The sequence below is a fragment of the Pyrus communis genome, chromosome 16 (assembly GCF_963583255.1).
Source record: "Pyrus communis chromosome 16, drPyrComm1.1, whole genome shotgun sequence".
Taxonomy (NCBI): Eukaryota; Viridiplantae; Streptophyta; class Magnoliopsida; order Rosales; family Rosaceae; genus Pyrus; species Pyrus communis.
In genome coordinates, this window is record NC_084818.1 from 14,886,351 (window position 1) to 14,904,472 (window position 18,122).

General features: G+C 40.4%; 2 protein-coding genes across 2 annotated transcripts; one reads left to right on the forward strand and one right to left on the reverse strand.

Annotated features, from left to right (window-relative positions):
• The first annotated feature begins 8,452 nt into the window (after window positions 1-8,452).
• Window positions 8,453-9,088, forward strand: LOC137719866 (uncharacterized). The gene has a single exon (XM_068458864.1). The coding sequence runs from the start codon at window positions 8,453-8,455 to the stop codon at window positions 9,086-9,088; it is 636 nt and encodes a 211-aa protein (XP_068314965.1).
• Window positions 9,089-15,834: 6,746 nt separating this feature from the next.
• Window positions 15,835-17,302, reverse strand: LOC137719380 (UDP-glucose 6-dehydrogenase 1-like). Its single transcript, XM_068458423.1, has one exon. It carries the CDS (start codon window positions 17,285-17,287, stop codon window positions 15,842-15,844), a length of 1,446 nt encoding a protein of 481 aa, XP_068314524.1. The 5' UTR covers window positions 17,288-17,302; the 3' UTR covers window positions 15,835-15,841.
• Window positions 17,303-18,122: the final 820 nt, after the last annotated feature.

Sequence of the window (18,122 nt, forward strand, 5' to 3'; positions counted from 1 at the left end):
AGTCAATAGAATTGCTCATGAAATTTCTCGACTAATCCTAGCTTTGGATGGAGTTGGATGGAAGGTTTATATACCATGCGAATGCTAAGCCAGTTAACGAGAAGTTGAACAGTCGAAGCTTATGGAAATCATTGTTAACGTCCTCACATTGGGCAGTGAATCGAGCCACGTGTTCTAACGACGATAAAGATGACTTTCCAGCGAAAAGTCTGAAGTTCAGAATTTCTAATCCCTTGGGGTACTCGAACTTTTCTACGAACACTGGATATGGGTTAATGAATTTCGAAAACTTCGGCCCCTTTTTAAGGGCCGAATTAATCATTCTTTGAACCTCAACAATATCAATAAATGTTGTTTCTGCTCCTAGGTCAAATTTGTCCTATCTACTGCTTGACCCACCTCTATTTTTCAAATTGATCATTTTGAGCTAAGAATATCCTATCTCGACCTGTACCACTATCAATGAATTGTTCTTAAATGGAGGCTGCCTGGAATGATCGGCAGGTCCTCATTCGTGGACTTTATTAACCAGTACTTCAAGCAACTTGTTGTGTATAGTGCTATTATCGTGCATCTTTTCGAGTATGCTTTTCACATCTCGACTGAACATTTGCTCAAATTACCGAGATTGCTCTTCAAGTCGTCATCGAAGAAACAACCTAGTGGGTGGATTAGAGGCTTCATCACCATCCTCGTCACAATCCTCCACTAATCCTTTAACAAAAATTCTTTTTGTTGTTTTGGTGGGGATTTCTGAATCATGAGGCTAACCCTTGAGATTTACTTCCTTATCTCGGCATGTCGCACTTGTGGCTTCAGGTGTCACAAAAGCAGAAGGATTATGTGCCTGTGGTAAGCCATCTTGTCCTGGGTTTTGGGGAAGATTAGTTGTTAACTTACCTATGACTGTTTTGTTCTTTATTGATCGTGTCTCAATGGTTATGAACTTCGTAGCTTTAGCACTACCCACAGGGTGTGCCAAAATGTTGACCCTAAAAACTACCAAGCCTACGTAGCGTGCATGCCGAGTAACTAATGAGCTAACTACGTCCTTCAGTTGGTTACGGTGATTATATTCATGAGAGTATAAGCACGCTGAGCTGGCACTAGACTATATGAACACAAATACTTGAAAGAGATGTATGTCTTGATGGTAAATGTGGTTTAGCCGTCGGAATGCCGAACTCTAAAATGTACTTATGAATATCCAATCATAAAACAACTCGGCGGTCAACGTGCCAAGCCTAGTAACCTGTAACACCTCACTTCGTTGAGAAGGCTGATGAGATGACCTCTACCAACAAGGACTCGAAAATCCTTGTCGATTGAGACTTGGATAAATAACAAATCGGTCTCGAAGCAGTGTTGTTTATCCAAACTGAAGGTGCTCATTGATCGACTGATTTAACGGCTCTAGTGCTGTTTATCCAAACTGAAGATGTCACCGGTTGCCTTCATAGTGTTGTTTATCCAAACTGAAGACATGTTGGCGGAAGAAAGATGAGAAGGGTAAAATCTCAAGTTGTTGAGAAGCTTTGCGCAGGGCAATTTGTGTGTTGAATTGGAGGGGCTTTGAATGATGCACTCCCTTCTCTATTTATAGTAGCAAACCATCTCATGGCTAAGCTAGAATCATACTCGGATTAGAACTCCTCAACCTAATTTGATTAGGTCTCAGCCAATCCTAACTTCACTAGGACTTTGAACCAAGCTCTTTAACAAACCAGATTCATCCCTTAATTCTCAACATCCTCCGTCTTAGCCTTAAGACTCCTTGTTGCACTAGGTTTCGACTATCTCACCCTTATCTAAACCAATCCTCCTTGCAGTAAGATTCGGCCGACCTTTACTGGACAGCCCACGACAATATTATAGATGAATGCTATTGGGCCGAGAATAACTCTAAGCGCCGAAATAATATTTTGGGCCCAAATAGATACTCTGAGTGTTTTAATTATTTTTATTTTTTTATGTTTAAAAATATCAAAATTAAGATCTAATTGTTATTAAATTTCGAAGCATTGTCGAATTTTTGCAATTTTATTCGGACTTGCTGGAGTGTATCCTCCATGTGTACAAGTACCTATAGAGCACTATTAACCACTTGTCAGACCAAGTTGGTCCTTTTTGGTTTCCTACAGGGCAAGATTTTAACTTTCTATCTTTCGTTTTGAGTGAAAATTAAAGACACCATTTTTTAGGTCGTGATTGAGTTTTTAAGATGTCAACCAATGGGACAATATTTCATTTATTTCTTACTACTTTGATGGTTGTTTATTAACTATAAAATGGAGCTTGCACGTGACATTTTTGTCTCATACATGTGGTTTTGTGTTTTGTGTGTTTGTGTGTGTGTTTTTGGTCCAAAAGGTTTATTTATATCTTTAAAAAATAGGCCTGGCTAGTTAAAAAGACGAAAGTAAGTAGAATTTTAAATTTACATTTCTCTGGTTGATAGTAAAGTAAAATTCATATTTAAGTACATCTGAAATTTGAAAATAAGAGAGAAAATGTGACACTTATTATGTATAAAATTTGCATCGTGAAAAATGCTCTTATATTATTCATTTACTCATTAAAAATTTTGAAATATCAATTTAATGCAAATTGTTTTGCCTCGATGTGTCAAGAAAAATGCTAACTGGCTGTTGCTTCAGAGAATCAGAAGTAACAAGTAAGAGCATCTCCAAAAGAGATGTTAAAAAGTCCAAATCAGCAATAACAGTAAAAAAATACAGCTGCAATGTTTTCCAACCGAGAAGCCAAATCTGATGTGACATGACATGAAATATCAGCACTCCCCCTACTGTCAAATTTGACAGTAACGTCAAATATTTTTTTATTAATTTTTTTTTTTATCACAACTCTCCTCTCTCGCTCGAACCTGAGAAGTCTTCTTCCTTTTTCTCAGAACCAACCCCAGAAACTAACCTCACGATCTCAACCTGAAACCCAAATGTAAAACTGCTCCTTCTTCAACTTCTCTTTGCCGTACTCCGCACTAGTACTGGCGAGCTCTTGGAACCCAATTCTCTCAATCCCCTCTCAAGGCTTCCCAACTATCAATTCCTCACCGCCACTCTTTGCTTTGACCGCTTTGGTGAAGTCCTTGAACTCGCGCTTGAGAGTTCGGAAATGGGTTTCTTCGGCCAAGGCCTGCTTTTGGGTTTGTGAGAACAGCGGAGATGGATTCGCCTCCGCGAAGCGGTTGAGCTTGCGGTTGTGTTTTTGGATTTCTTTTTTGCGGACGGTGTGGATGATCTTGGGAGTTGGGTGGATGCCTTTCTTGGTGAGGTTGCGTTTGATTTCATCAATGTCGAGTTCGAATTGGGTGTGAGGGACTTGCGGGAGGGAAGCTTGCAGAGCTTCCATGGCTGGAGGTGTGAAGTGAAGAAATCCAAAGGTTTTGGATCGCCTACAATTCCAAGAAGATCGTCGCTGACAGATTGTGGCCTTTGGATTTCAAGCGAGTTCGAGTATGTCGATGTGATGGTAGAGGGCGATAGGATGTTGATGGAAGAGAAGTAGGTATACAAAGATTCAAAAAATAAAGAACGTTTATGGTACGAGGAGTTTAGAAAGAAAGGGCATAAAATAATAGTTTAACAAAATGAAAAGAAAAGAAAATAGTGTAATAAAATAATATTTAGTTTGAAATATCGGATAAAGAGCAAAATTTTGAAAGATGTCAAAATACCACAAAGGCTATCAAATTCAAATTTTATCTCTTTTGGAGATGCTGTAATAACCCTTACCCAAATAATCTAAAATTTTATTGGGCCAAGCCTAGCCCCCTTTGTGTTAACTAAAGGCCCATGGTTAGGTCCAATGACCCAACCTGTGAGCCCTATCCTATTCCTTCCTTATTTTATGAAAAACTGAGCTTTCTCTCTTTCTCTCTCTAACTCTTGGAAATTTCCACTTTCCCCTCCCTTTTCGAAAACTAAACAAATCCAACAAAATAACCACATATCTAGAATCCTTAGGGCTTGAGGAACTCAACTGTAATCCTGCATGCATCATTAGGACACCTCTGTGCGTTCTGCCATTGAAGCCGAGAGCTTCAAATCTCTGAAACTCCAACACAGGTAAGGCTCGCTGCCCTATTCTATTTTGTTGAGTTGTTCTCAGTCCAAATGGAAGGTTCTAATCTGTGCATGCACTCTATTTTCGTTCTTCCAGAACCCGACGAGAAAATCCGTCAAAGCTCGTACACGAACTCGGCCAATCTCGACCCCATTTGATCCTATTTGTGGTAAAATTCTGTTTCCCTTCTTTTTCAGCATCATTTTTATGATTTAACTTCCTATTTTTATTTAGTTTTAGGTCCAAATCGGAATCGGGATGAATTCCGATCACCATTTTCTGGTGTTTTTCTCCGATCAGCATTGCAGGCCATTTAGGACACCCACAGGCTTTGGGCCCGTAGACCAAAACCCAACCCATTCTATTTCTTTTAATTAATTTCTATTATATATTTTAATGGCCCAAAGGGTCCTTGGGCCGTTTTTATTTAGAAAGGGCTTAAAGCCCGGCCCCGTGTGCGAGGCCTTTGGGCTGTGCTGTGCATGTGTGTGTGTTTGTGTAGCGTGTGTATGTGTGTCCGTGTGAAAGTGTGTGTGTGTGTGTAAGCATGTGTGAGTGTGTGTGGTGCACGTGCGTGCGTGTGTGTGCGCGCGCATGCCGTGCATGTGTGTGTGTTTGTGTAGCGTGTGTATGTGTGTGTCCGTGTGAGTGTGTGCACGTGTGTGCACGTGTGTGTGTGTTGTGCCATGTGTGTGTATGTTTGTGTGGGTTTGGTTTTAAGGCCCAAACCACCCATTTTCACCCTAACCTTTTTTAACCAAAAATCTTAGGACCCAAAAACCCCAAAATCTCTCCTAGGCCAATTTTGACGTTCTGAATCCGTTTTTGGCGTCCATTTCCTGGAATTCTACTGTTTGGGCATAGTTTGATAAATTGTACATTTTTATGCTTAGGTGAACTTGCTAGTGGGGGATTTCCTTAATCCTTTTCCGCACAACTCTGCTGCTACGGAGTATCTGTGAGTGGACCCCTTCAAAAATTACATGATTTCATAGTTTAACTGCATAAATGAAAAGCATGCCTTATGAGTTTATGGATTTATTTTACGTTAAGCATGTTTATTGAAATGTTGATTATCGTCTTATTATTTTGCAAGGAATTAATTGTTGGCCTATATTGAGCTATATTTTAATATATCGTATTTTCTATAAAAACCATGAACTGGTAGACTATATGATGGATGACGATAGGATGCTAGAACATGTTTAGAAACCCTTCTTTATAGTATAGACGACGGATGACTTTATACTATGAAGTGGTTATTTATGAGAGGCGTAACTATTTGTGCATACCTAGAGGACACTATGCAGCCTGGGGCGAGGATCTGGTGTTGGCAGTTAGGCCGGGAGAAATAATCCCTAGCTACGGTCTGAGGGACATGAAGCAGGCATTGGGCCGGGAGTTATATTTATTCAGTGATCTTGCTAGTAGCACACTGCGCTTACGAGATGATCTGTGAGACGATTGATATTTTGATTTCCGCGATGTTTTTCCGCAATATGTCTATTGAGATGTTTTTGGCATGTTAAGGTTTTCAGTAAACCTATCACTTATTGTGCTAGTAGTTTTCTTTGTATAAACTGTGGGGGTTAGTATCTTGATAACTGTTTTATTATTATTGTATATATAAACTTGGTCCACTCACCTTTGTTTTGCGCCCCCATTTAGGTCTTAGAATCGAGGCATACAATCCCGGCGTCAAGGCACTTCAACATCGGCATCTTCGAGCCGTCTTGGTGTAGGACCCACTCCTTTAGTCATTCAATTTTATAGTATTTCTTTTAGTGTTCTAATTAGCTGTATGCTCTGAACACGTTCCTAAATTGTTAATTCATTGTATTTCATTTCATAACCCTTATTTATTTCTTATTCTTAGCTTTTGTATCAATTAATGGCTTTTGTCACCCTCGAGTGTCGACCAGCACGTGTCTATCCTGGTATTAGAGCAATATCAGGGTCGGGGCGTGTCAGATGCTCTAACACGAGAATTTGTTTGTTCTTTTAGATAGTGAAAACATTAATGCAGATAGTAACTCGTCGTCGAGAAAATGCACATGAGGAGTAGGGCGGCCAATTGCCACTTAACTAATTAATGCCATGAATCATGACGGTGATTGGCGGCTGCACCACCTCCACTAGCAATATGTATGCATGTATGTATAGAAGTGGCCAATTTAAATTTTCTGTGTTTCTGTTTTATTTTCAATTAAATTCGACGAAGTACAACTAACTTCTGATTCTATTTGCAATGGGATATCGGTCGATTTATATTATATATTTGGGAATTTTGTGCAAGTACCATCTGAATTTAAAAGGGAAAAATTAGTATCCAGTTTTTAATTATTAATGTTCATTGACTGAGATTTTATTAGTTTCAAATTTTGATTAAAGTCCTTAACATTAATACGATAATAAATTTGAAATTGATTTAAGGTTTTAATACTCACGCCTCTAGTAAACTCCTGAGTTATTTTCAATTCAAACATTTCCAAAATAAAAATAATTAAAAAAAAAAGAATAAGTTTGTACCCATTAGTTTTTCATAAAAATATTCTCAATTTTTTATTCTTAAATGAACCCATTCATATAATTTTTAATTTTTTTTAATCTTCTAAATATACCAATTTGTTATATGCAAAATGTACCATTTTTTTAATATAAAATACACATTTTTTTTTCTTTTTTTTTTAAATATAAAATGTGCCCAATTTTTCACTATAAAATCCATTTTGTTGTAGTCATATTTAGAATAGGAATGTGATTGTGTAAATCTTAGTAGATATGAGAATGTATCTTATATTCCTATTAGGAGTTGATTACCTATTAAATGTTGTAATCCTGAAGAGAAAGGTTTTTACCTATCATACTACTATAAATAAAGGCACAATGGGGTGACACAAACACACCTCACAATTAAATCACTATCTCCTCTCTCTAATTGCCGTCGACCCCCTCTCTCTAAACCCTAAAGATCGTTAAATAAAATAGGCTTACAACACGTTATCAGCACGCTCTTACCAGAAGCTAAGGACTTGACAGATCGTATGAGGCTTTCTTCTACAAAATTCAAAGGCTTATATTTGTTTTTTGCTAATCAGGTACGCTTAAAATAAAAAAGAGATGTGAAACGTCCACGAAGCATGAAAACATTCCCCATGATGCATGAACCCTTCGATGTTTATATTTTCCTTACAATATATATATATATATATATATATATATATATATATATATTGTATATGTTCATACATTTGTCAATATATATGTTTGTTTCATGCATTGCGCAATTAAATTGCTATGTGGAATTTGTGAGTCAATGTATATAAAATAAATTAGAAGCAAATCTAGGGTTTGTAAAACCCTACCTATGTCGAAATTTTTTTTTTTAAAATTCTTGGGCACCATGCGACACCACCGCCTCAACACCCATCGTGACACCATGAACCACCGCTGGCTTAAAGCCCAAACAAGTGGACCATAGGGCAGCACCCTTTAGGTTTGTTGCGTTGACCTAGATAACCCAGGCCTTCGACTTGCTTAGATCTCTAGGGCCCGAAGTCCCTTAAACCCATCCAAGAAAACGTGCAACCTTTTCCTGGCCCGTTGTCCCATGGTTTGAGTCTGCCTGTAGCAACGCATAGCACATTGGGCTGTGTCACGCACCCCCGCCTGCTCTTCGTAACTTTGTCTGCTAGGTTGAAGCCTGCCCTAACCTGAACCCAGCCTCCGTTGGGCTCTCCATGAGAACCCCAGGCTAGCATTTTGCTGGGCCTGCTCCCGTGCCTAACTCCCTGGCCTAAATGTTAGTAGCCGTTACTACTGGGCTCCCAGACTTGGCCGGTGGCTTGAAGACCATCCTGAGGGCTGCTTTTGCAGCTGTACCCAACCCGAGCTCTTTTGCTTACGGCACCTAGCCCAAAATTTTGGGCTATGGTATTTTCGACCCAATGCTATTATTTTAGTCTTATTTTGCTTCTCCATTAATCTGATAATGAATCCATAATTATTGACCTGAAGATCACTTTTGGACATTAATGATTCAATAATTTATTTTTATACTTTGAACCGTTGACCTACTTTCGTAGTAACGAAGCTTTCACACTTGAGTTCCCGAAGAAACTCAAACCACTATATTTAAATTAGTATATTGCATTCTGTGTTTCTTGCAGGAACCTCTCATTATGAACTTAATTGTTCATAAAAACTAAATTGAACCTGTAGTTTTCATTCAAAACATACCACATGAAACTTGTAGTTTTCATGCATAAATTAAACCAATACATGTCTATAGAACTTGTATGTTTTACGATATATGTTTACAGCTTACCATATGACTAATCACGTTTTTTCCCTCCATTTTAGGGACATGTCGAACTTGAAGAAGCTCGATTTCTCCACTTTAGAAGTCTTCGGAAGAAACTATCTGAAGTGGGTTCAAGACGTGAAGCTCTATCTAATTGCAAAGGGTATTAGAGCTACCATTGAGGCACTTATTGACAACAAACCTGCTGACTATGCTAAAAAAGCTAATGCAATGATCTTCATTCGAAGACACATCCATGATGTACTGCAGACTGAGTACCTCACTAAGGAGGACCCACGCACCTTCTGGCTTACGCTGGCCGACCGTTTTGATCATCAGAAAGATATATACTTGACTGACACAAGACACGATTGGCAACACCTTTGCTTCCAGGACTTTAAATTCATGAATGAATATAACTCTGAAGTTTGTAGAATCCGTTCACTGTTGAGATTTTGCAAAGTGGAACTAACCAAATCATATCTCCTGGGAAAGACCTATTCGACCATTCATACCACCAATATTGTCTTGCAACAACAATATAGGGAACCGAAATTCACCAAGTTTTCAGATTTGAACTCTGTTTTACTTCTCGTTGAAAAGCAGAACCAGTTTTTGATGAAGAATCATCAAGCTCGACCCACATGCTCGAACGTTGCGCTCGAAGCGCATGCGACCAATTTTAGTAGCCACAATTGATGAAAGAACCGTCGTGGCCGTGGTAATGGGGGGCAAGTGCAACCACAGGCCTAAGTTCAACAAAGTACCGCACTAAAGGAGGAAATGTGACCCAACAGCGTCCACTACTTGTCCCCAAGGCCCTAAGCTTCAAGAACCAGGGAAAAGCTCCTGTTCAGTCAACTTCTACTGAAATGAATATGTGCTATTGATGTGGATCAAAGGATCATTGGTCACGCGTATGCCAAGCTTCCGCTGAGGCTATTGCCAAGTATCATTCCCATCATGAGTCCAACTTTGCACATAGGGATCATCCGGAAGATGCTCCTACATCAATGGAGATATCAAATTTTCAGGAGGCGTCAACTCCTATGGATGAATAAATTAGACATGTTTTTAGGGTGTTTACCCCTAGTGGCTGAACCCACTAGGAGTGGCCGACCCTTCCCCCCTATTTTTCTAGGTTTATTGTTTAATTTTGAACAATTTCTCTAAGTATTTGGAACAATTTGTTTGGTTTTGGTTTGTTTTGAATTATGGATTGTTATTTTGAATGGATATTTCTTGAATTGCTTATTTGAATGAATGGACTTATATTTATGCATGTGACCAATTCAAGCAATTTATTTCTAGGTATGTCTAGTGGGGAAGTTAGTTGTCTGGCAGATAGTGCAACCACGTACACCATCTTACTTGAACGACACTATTTTACTAACTTAATACCCAAGAAAGCTCATTTGACAACCCTCTCAGGCCTATCCAACTTGATTGAAGGATACAGAAATGCCTATATCATGTTGTCCAATGGTACTATCTTAACCATTAAGGAGGCACTCTATTCTCCATGTTCCGAAAGAACGTTGCTGAGTTTTAGAGATATTTGAGATAATCAATATCATATTGAAACCACTAAAGATAATGGTTCTGAATTTCTTTTTATCACTTCGTACGAATATGGTCAGAAGCGTATTCACGAGAAGTTGGAATGTTTGCCGAGTGGGTTGTACATCACAACCATTCGCGGTATAGAAGCCCACAGTGTGGCCGGCCTTATGCCTGAGTTCCAGGACAATTTGTTGCTTTGGCATGACCGTTTGAGACATCCTGGACATGACATGATGCGCCGTATGCTCAAATCATCTCTTGGGCATCGGTTACCTCCCTATATTGGACTCCCGCCATGCAAAGCATGTTCTTTAAGTAAGTTAAGTACTCAACCCTCACTTACAAAGATCATTCATGACCCCCCTAAGTTTCTTCAGAGGATTCAAGGGGACATTTGTGGACCTATCCAACCAACATGCGGACCATTTAGATACTTTATGGTGTTGGTTGATGCATTGACATGATGGTCACATGTTTATTTGTTGTCCACACGCAATGCTGCGTTTGCTAAACTTCTAGCTCAAATCATTAAGCTAATGGCTCACCATCCTGATTATCTGATTAAGTCGATTCGACTAGATAACATTGGAAAGTTTACATCACAAACTTTTGACGATTATTGCATGTCAGTAGGGATTGATGTGGAACATCTTGTACCCCATGTTCACACCCAAAATGGCCTGGCAGAAGCTTTCATAAAGCGCCTTCAATTGATAACTCGAACTTTGGTTATGAGAACCAAACTGTCGGTATCTACCTTGGGCTATGCAATATTGCACGCAACTATGTTGGTCCACCTGAGGCCCACCGCCACTCAACCACATTCGCCGTTACAGTTGGTCACTGGATATAAGCCTAACGTCTCTCATTTATGGGTGTTTGGGTGTGCCATTTATGCGCCAATAGTGTCACCACTATGTACCAAAATGAGTCTTTGGAGAAAAATGGAAATCTATGCCGATTATGATTCACCATCAATTGTTTGCTACTTAGAACCCTTGACAGAGATCTCTTTACCACACGTTTTGTGGATTGTCACTTTGATGTGACAGTCTTCTTGTCATTAGGGGGAGATAAGCATGCCAACGTTCCCGTAAAATGTCGCGAATTGTCCTGGTATACTCTCACTATGTCTCATTTAGATCCTCGCATTGCCTAGTCTAAAACTGAGGTGCGACGAATTATAGATCTTCAAACTATTGCTCAAAGCATGTTAGATGTTTTTAATGATCTAGCAAAGGTGACAAGATCACATATACCTGCTGCAAACGCACCTGCAAGGATAGATGTACCCTGCGTACATCCATAACCCGCCTGGAAAAGCCATACTATCCCCGAAGGTGGGGAGGCCACACGTTCCATGCGGCAAGGTAATTGGCAGCTAGCCAATCATCTACTCTGACCCTGAAGCGTGGCAAATCCCTTGGTTCAAAGGATTTCACAACCCTGAAAGAGGAAAATGGCACCAACTAGTGACGCTAGTTTAAATCAAACCATCGTTCATGTGAAGCCAAAAATAATCACAAGGCGACACGTGGATTTTGGCTTAAAAAGACAAAATTACCCTCAAGACACACCAAGATTCCTTCACTCGAGTAGTGGGCAATCATCCCTCAACCAAGTCAAAAGTGCCCAAAATAGTTAATAATTCAAAACCTATTTCATCCATCCTTAACAAATCCTCTCTACAACTCCCAAATCATTCCTCTTTTATTATATTAATTAGCTAATCAATTAGGAAAATTTTCTATTAATTAGCTAATTAATTGATTTATTATTCAATTATTCCTAATTAGCTACAAATCATGAACCTCACCCAAAATACCAACCAAGTAGCCGATTCTCCTCCTCCTAAAGGGGCCGGCCACACCCCTATAAATACCACCTCATTCTCTCCAAAACTCAATTCCAACTTTCTGACAAAATTCTCTAAATTCTCAAAACACTTTTCTAACTTTGGCATCGGAGGTTCTTCGGCGAAAGCCGCCCCCCCCACCCAAAAAAAATTCATCATGGGCACGTAAGGCTCTTGGCTTGGCCTTGACCTAAGATGTTAGTTTTTTTGTACGTGCAATTTTGTCCAAGAACAAGAAGGAAGAAATTTGCATCCACAAATTGGTCATTTCATTGAAAGTTGAGTCACACACTCGTAGAAGACTCTTGCATCTAAGGTTTTTTGTTTCTTGTTCATTTGTAGATTTTTCATACGTTCTTATTCTAAGAATTTTTATTTCTAAAAATTTGGAAACCACGACAAACAGAACTTCCTACCTTCAAAGATCCGGATCAAATGATGGAGGACAAGATATAGCCTCACCACGACGATCCACGTGGCTCAAAGCAATGGTAAGAAGATCAACTTTGCCACCACGGAGCACTATCACCATGGCAGCCACGGAGACCACTATGGCAGTGGGGAGTCGGCCCGAGCCGCTACCTCAGCAGCACAAGCCTAAGGAGCTGCGGCAGGAGAAGCAGCTCAGCGCGTTCCTGAGCCGAGCTCAAGCTCGACATGCACGCGTGCCACACCCTACTCCCTTGGTGTCCCAAGTAGCCCAAGCTGATCCAAGATCGATCCAACCGTTCTGGCTTCAAATTTATAGGCCGACGATTGAACCGAGGGTATTTTCACCCAATTTTCTCCGGCTCGCGGAGGAGCGTGCACTCTCAGTTAGGCCCACGGATGAACATAAACTCACGGTTGGGGCCACACTCAGATAATTAACATGAGCAGTCTTCCAGGTGAAGTGTGCATTTGCGGTAAGGCTCGCAAGGAGCATTATCCACCTCACATTGAAGTCGGCAGCATAGTGGACAGAGAGCATAGAGAAGTAGTCACTCAATCCGACTTAAGTTCAACTAACAGTCTGCGAGTTACCCGCTTGCCTGCTAAGAATATACCACATGCACTGTAGCTACTTTATAGACGAGCCGAACACATTGAAGAGCATCCTAGACCACCATGTCACGTCTGGGGGTAACCGAGAGCTTCGCTACCCTAACAAAAGTAAGTTTAGGAAGAAGTAGAGAGGCTCCCGACTGAGCGATTGCACAATTTCCAGCGCAACGAAGCTACTGACAAAGCGCTTTGATGAGACATGACCAACATAAGCGGGTTATCTTTCAATGACAAAATCGAGCAGATAGGACTATCCTGCATAAATTGTCTGAAACAAGGCGATCATAAATAAAAGCACTTTGGTTTAAAGAGATGATAATTGGCATAATGGCTTTCATGCGATTCACCAACATCTTTGAGGTAAGCTTGTAAAGAACATTGCATAAACTTATGGCTGGAGCTGGGACATCTTGGAAGGCCGAAACAGTTTAGGAATCAGAGTAGTGCAAAATTGATCTTGCAAAGGATCTGACCAGATTCCAGAAAAGAGATGATGGCAACGGACATACGACTTTGACAATTGCCCAATATTTCTGGAAAAACAAAAGTGGTATACCATCCAGCTCTGGAGAAGTGAACAGTTGCATCTAAAAAAGAGCAATCTTCACTTTATCCATGGTGAAAGGGGCGTTAAGTTCACTGTTCATCTCCTCAGAGATTTTTTCGATCAATAGCATCTATGATGACTTAAGAGTTCCCAGCATGACTGGAGAAAATATCAGAGAAATAATTAGTCACCACGGATTCAATCCCCCTTAGGTTAACGTGTCATCTCCCCTGATCGTCTTGGTGTTTTACAATTCGGTTCTTAGCCATAATACCTACATTTGCACTTCGCCGTCCTTCAGCCATAATACCTGCAAGCGTTGACACCAAAATACCTCTTCATGGGATCGAAGCTCGTCAAGCTTACTCAACAAGGTGGCACGTTCAGTCATGATCACATCTGTGCATGGATGAGCTTACTCAACAAGGTGGCACGAACCTCTTCAACAACAATCAGGCAGGATTTGAAAGTACCCTTGTTCCACTTGAGAAGAGCAACACGAACGGCCTTACTTTTTTCACTAATGCAGAACATGGGAATGCCCATAACGAGATGTGTCCAAACCCTGCAAATGATCTTTTCATAACCATCATTCTTCGTCCCACATTCCTCGAATCGGAACAAACACCGAGGTCATCGTGGGTCAGGAGGGCATCACAAATCTCAACCAGAATGGGAATGTGGTCAAAGTTGCTAGGCTTGAGATGAGTGACACAAGAATGGGAGAATCGCAGAAGCCACTCTGAGCAAGTTTAATTCCCCTATTTCGAGAGGTCATCCATGTGAACTTATCCCCAGGGAAGCCCAAGTTCGGAAGATTGCAGTCGGAGATGGCCTCACAAAAATCTAGGATTTAGCCAATTGGATGGAGATTCCCCCCTTCCTTTTCCTCCAAACGAAGTATCTCATTAAAGTCTCCGCCGCAAAGCCAAGGGAGTCGGGATGAGGCAGCAAGAGATAGGAGAATATGCCAGGATTGGGTACGCCCAGAGGGAGAAGGATGACCGTAGAATCCGGTTAAATGCCAATGGACCGCATCACCAATATAATCAACGGTTCATCATGAATATCCTATTTGGTACCTAAACCGTTGATTTATTTGATGCATTTAAATCACTAAACGATATCGAATTCAAATGATTTTGTAGGGATGATCTTTAAACAATGATTAAGAGATTGAAAGGTTCTAATTATGAAATTTTTATGATAAAAATACATTGTTTGCAAGTAGAGAAATGAGTTCATCCCCCATGGGAGAATGCAAGTATTATCCTTATTTTATTATACAAACTTGTCTATATAATCCTCTCTCCTTCTCACATGCAATAGAGTTGGTCATTTTACAGTTTGTGCTTGATGATTTTCATGACTTGAAAACAACCATTGTTGCATATAGAGTTTGAGAGAAATTTAGAAATTTGCTTTACCTCAAATACTTGAGTCGTCCGGTCCGTAAGATGAGTAAGAGTTGTACTAGCCTCTCGGCCCCTGCTCATCCATCAATATTCACTCATAACATTAGGAGGTTTCGAGAGTTAGAGGATCTCTTCCTTGAAATCTTCTCGAGGTGGATCAAACAAGAACCTTTGTCTTGAAAAGGGCTAATCAGAACACCATTCTTGGGTTGAAGATTCGCTCCAGAGGTTGTATCTAACCTTTGTTCTTCTTCAATTTAAAAATATATACATATATACACACATGTATGCACAATCTCTAAATCAAAGATCATGAAAAATAGGATTTAAGTTTTAAATTATAAAAGGCATAAAACCATTCCTCCGTTGTGAGAAATAGGCATGCAATTGTAGTTTTGGTTTGAAACCAACCGATGCATGTCATTTCAGGGAGAAAATGATGAGACCCAATTATATTAGGTTAGAGCCCAAATGAAGGCCCCCTTGAAGTCCCTCGTATATCTATCGTACTTCCTTTGTATTTTCTATATATTTCGTTAGGCTGATCTGAGTTGTATTCATCGAAGGCGCAAAACATGGAGTAATTAAGTTATGTTTATTCACATGATTCGAGAATTATGGCAATTTTTTGAAAAACTTGTAATAATAGGTCAACTATTTCTCTAGCTTGCAACTTGTATTCAATTTTGGGTTTCATTTATAAGTTAAAAAGTAGGTGGGTTTATGTTTATGAAAAGGACTTATATGTCTAAAGAACCCAATTTTCAATTTCAATCATATCACATTCAACTCAGGTATCTCTGACAACGTAAGGTTTGGAGGTTTCCTTCAGAAAGCTAATGACCAGAAAAGAGCTCAGGTCTATATTGTGATTGATCTGCAGTGCGAGATTCTACAATCAAATTGATTACATGAAAAAAAATTATTGACCTTGAAAAAATGAACTCTAAACAAAGAAAAATTACATTTGGAAAATGGACATTATTTCCTCATCTGCGACTTGATGTGGTTGAGCAGCAGTTATAGTTTTATGCGACAGCAGGCATGTCCTTGAGCCATGCATCCAAGGGCTTACCAATTGAAAAGACAATGAAGCCAATTTCGCGCAGTTTATCTACATCAATAACATGCCTACCGTCGAAAATGAATGCCGGTTTCTGCATATTCTCATATATCTTGTTGTAATCGAGAGTCTTGAACTCATCCCATTCAGTCAGAATGCAAATACCATGGGCACCCTTTGTTGCCGCGTAGGCATCCGAGACCATACTCACTTTCTCCAGAGTACTGCTGCTGCTCATTGGTTGCAGGTGCATCGGGTGATCCCAATCGAACTTTCTCATAGTCAGTTCCCTGCTGATCTGGTCCTCGGTCACCTGTGGATCATATATGCTCAGTTCGGCCTTGTCAATCAACAACCCCTTGCACACATCAACTGCTGGGGTCTCCCTTGTGTCACCAGTATCTTTCTTGAAGGCAAACCCTAGTATTGCTATCTTCTTTGTCGACACAGTGTTGAACATGGATGCAACTACACGATTCACAAACCGGCTCTTTTGGTACTCATTGATCTTCACAACCTGTTTCCAGTACTCTGCTACCTCCGGAAGACCATTGCATTCGCAAATGTAAACAAGATTCAGGATGTCCTTCTGGAAGCAGGATCCCCCAAAACCGACACTCGCGTTAAGGAACTTGGGGCCTATCCTAGTGTCCATACCAATAGCGTGCGAAACCTGTGTAACATTTGCCCCAGTAGCCTCACAAAGCGCAGACATGGCGTTGACAGACGATATTCTCTGTGCCAAGAATGCATTCGCAGCAAGCTTGGAGAGCTCTGCAGACCAAAGATTGGTGGTTAGGATACGGTCTTCAGGAACCCACTGAGCATAAATATCCTTCAATGCTTTGATGGCCTTCTGGCCTTCAGCGGTTTCCCTGCCACCAATGAGGACCCGGTCCGGTTTAAAAAGATCTTCAATTGCAGTTCCTTCGGCAAGGAATTCAGGGTTTGAGAGGATCTGGAATTTGATTCCCTTGCCGTTGTGGGTCAAAATTTTTTCTATTGCCTCGGCTGTTTTCACAGGGACGGTGGATTTTTCGACAACAACTTTACTGGACTCGGAGACATCGGCAATCATTCGAGCAGCACTCTCCCAATATGTCAAATCTGCAGCTTTGCCTGCTCCGAGACCTGTAGTTTTGGTCGGGGTGTTGACAGAGACAAATACTATATCAGCTTCCTTGACGTGCTTCTTCACATCAGTGCTGAAGAAGAGGTTCTTGCCGCGGCACTGCTTCACGACGTCGTCGAGGCCGGGTTCATAAATGGGAAGTTGCTCACTGTTCCAAGCTGCAATCCGTTTATCCCAGATGTCAACGACGGCTACTTCAACGGACGGGCACTTGAGTGCAATCACTGCCATTGTAGGGCCCCCAACATATCCAGCACCAATGCAACATATCTTCACCATTTTCGTTTCACTCTATAACCAATGCAAATCTGCAATGCAACAGTAGTTATTACTTTATATATACCCAATGGTATGCCATGGCATGCATAATTATCATGTACCACAGTAACAGATGAAACGGCAAAGATTCACGTATGTTGCACTTGCATGGTAACAACAGTTTAACCAAACCCAGTTTGCATATCTAGACTCTTTCGCCTCGTCCTATTCCTGGCATCCCAGATCTAGAATTTTATGCCCCAATAATTGATGATATTTTTTGGTTATTTTCAAATGAACACCTAAAATTTTAAAGTAAACCAAGGAACAAAATGAGATGTAGGAAAATGCTGGTAGATTACCATAGAATAGAGAAATAAAAATGTTACCAGAAAAGCTTTAAGCTCGATGATCGTGTGTGTGGCGTCCAATAACACTAAATACACACTTGCCTGCGATTGCTGATTGCTGCGACGAGACGAGAATAAACGACCCTTTCTTTTTCTTTCTTGTGGTAAGTTGTGATAAAGTAAGGAGCTGATGATAAATGATAATAATAGAGGAGGGCCTTTTTTTTCTGTGTCCACTCAAAAATACCGGGCCTTTACTCTCTCTGAACCTCTCACTCTCAAACTAGAGGAAACAAAAGTCAGTCGGAGAGAGAGAGAGAGAGAGAGCGTGTTTTTTGGAGAGACCATGGATGGCAATGGTCTTTTTGATCTGATCCTATTCTTTCTCCCGCCACTCGCTCCGTCCTTCCCAATCCCAATAAATAGCGAAGCAAGAAAATAAATATCACATAGAAAAGTACAGTTTTTCTTCCATAGTACCTAATAGTGGAGTTTGGGAAAATTAT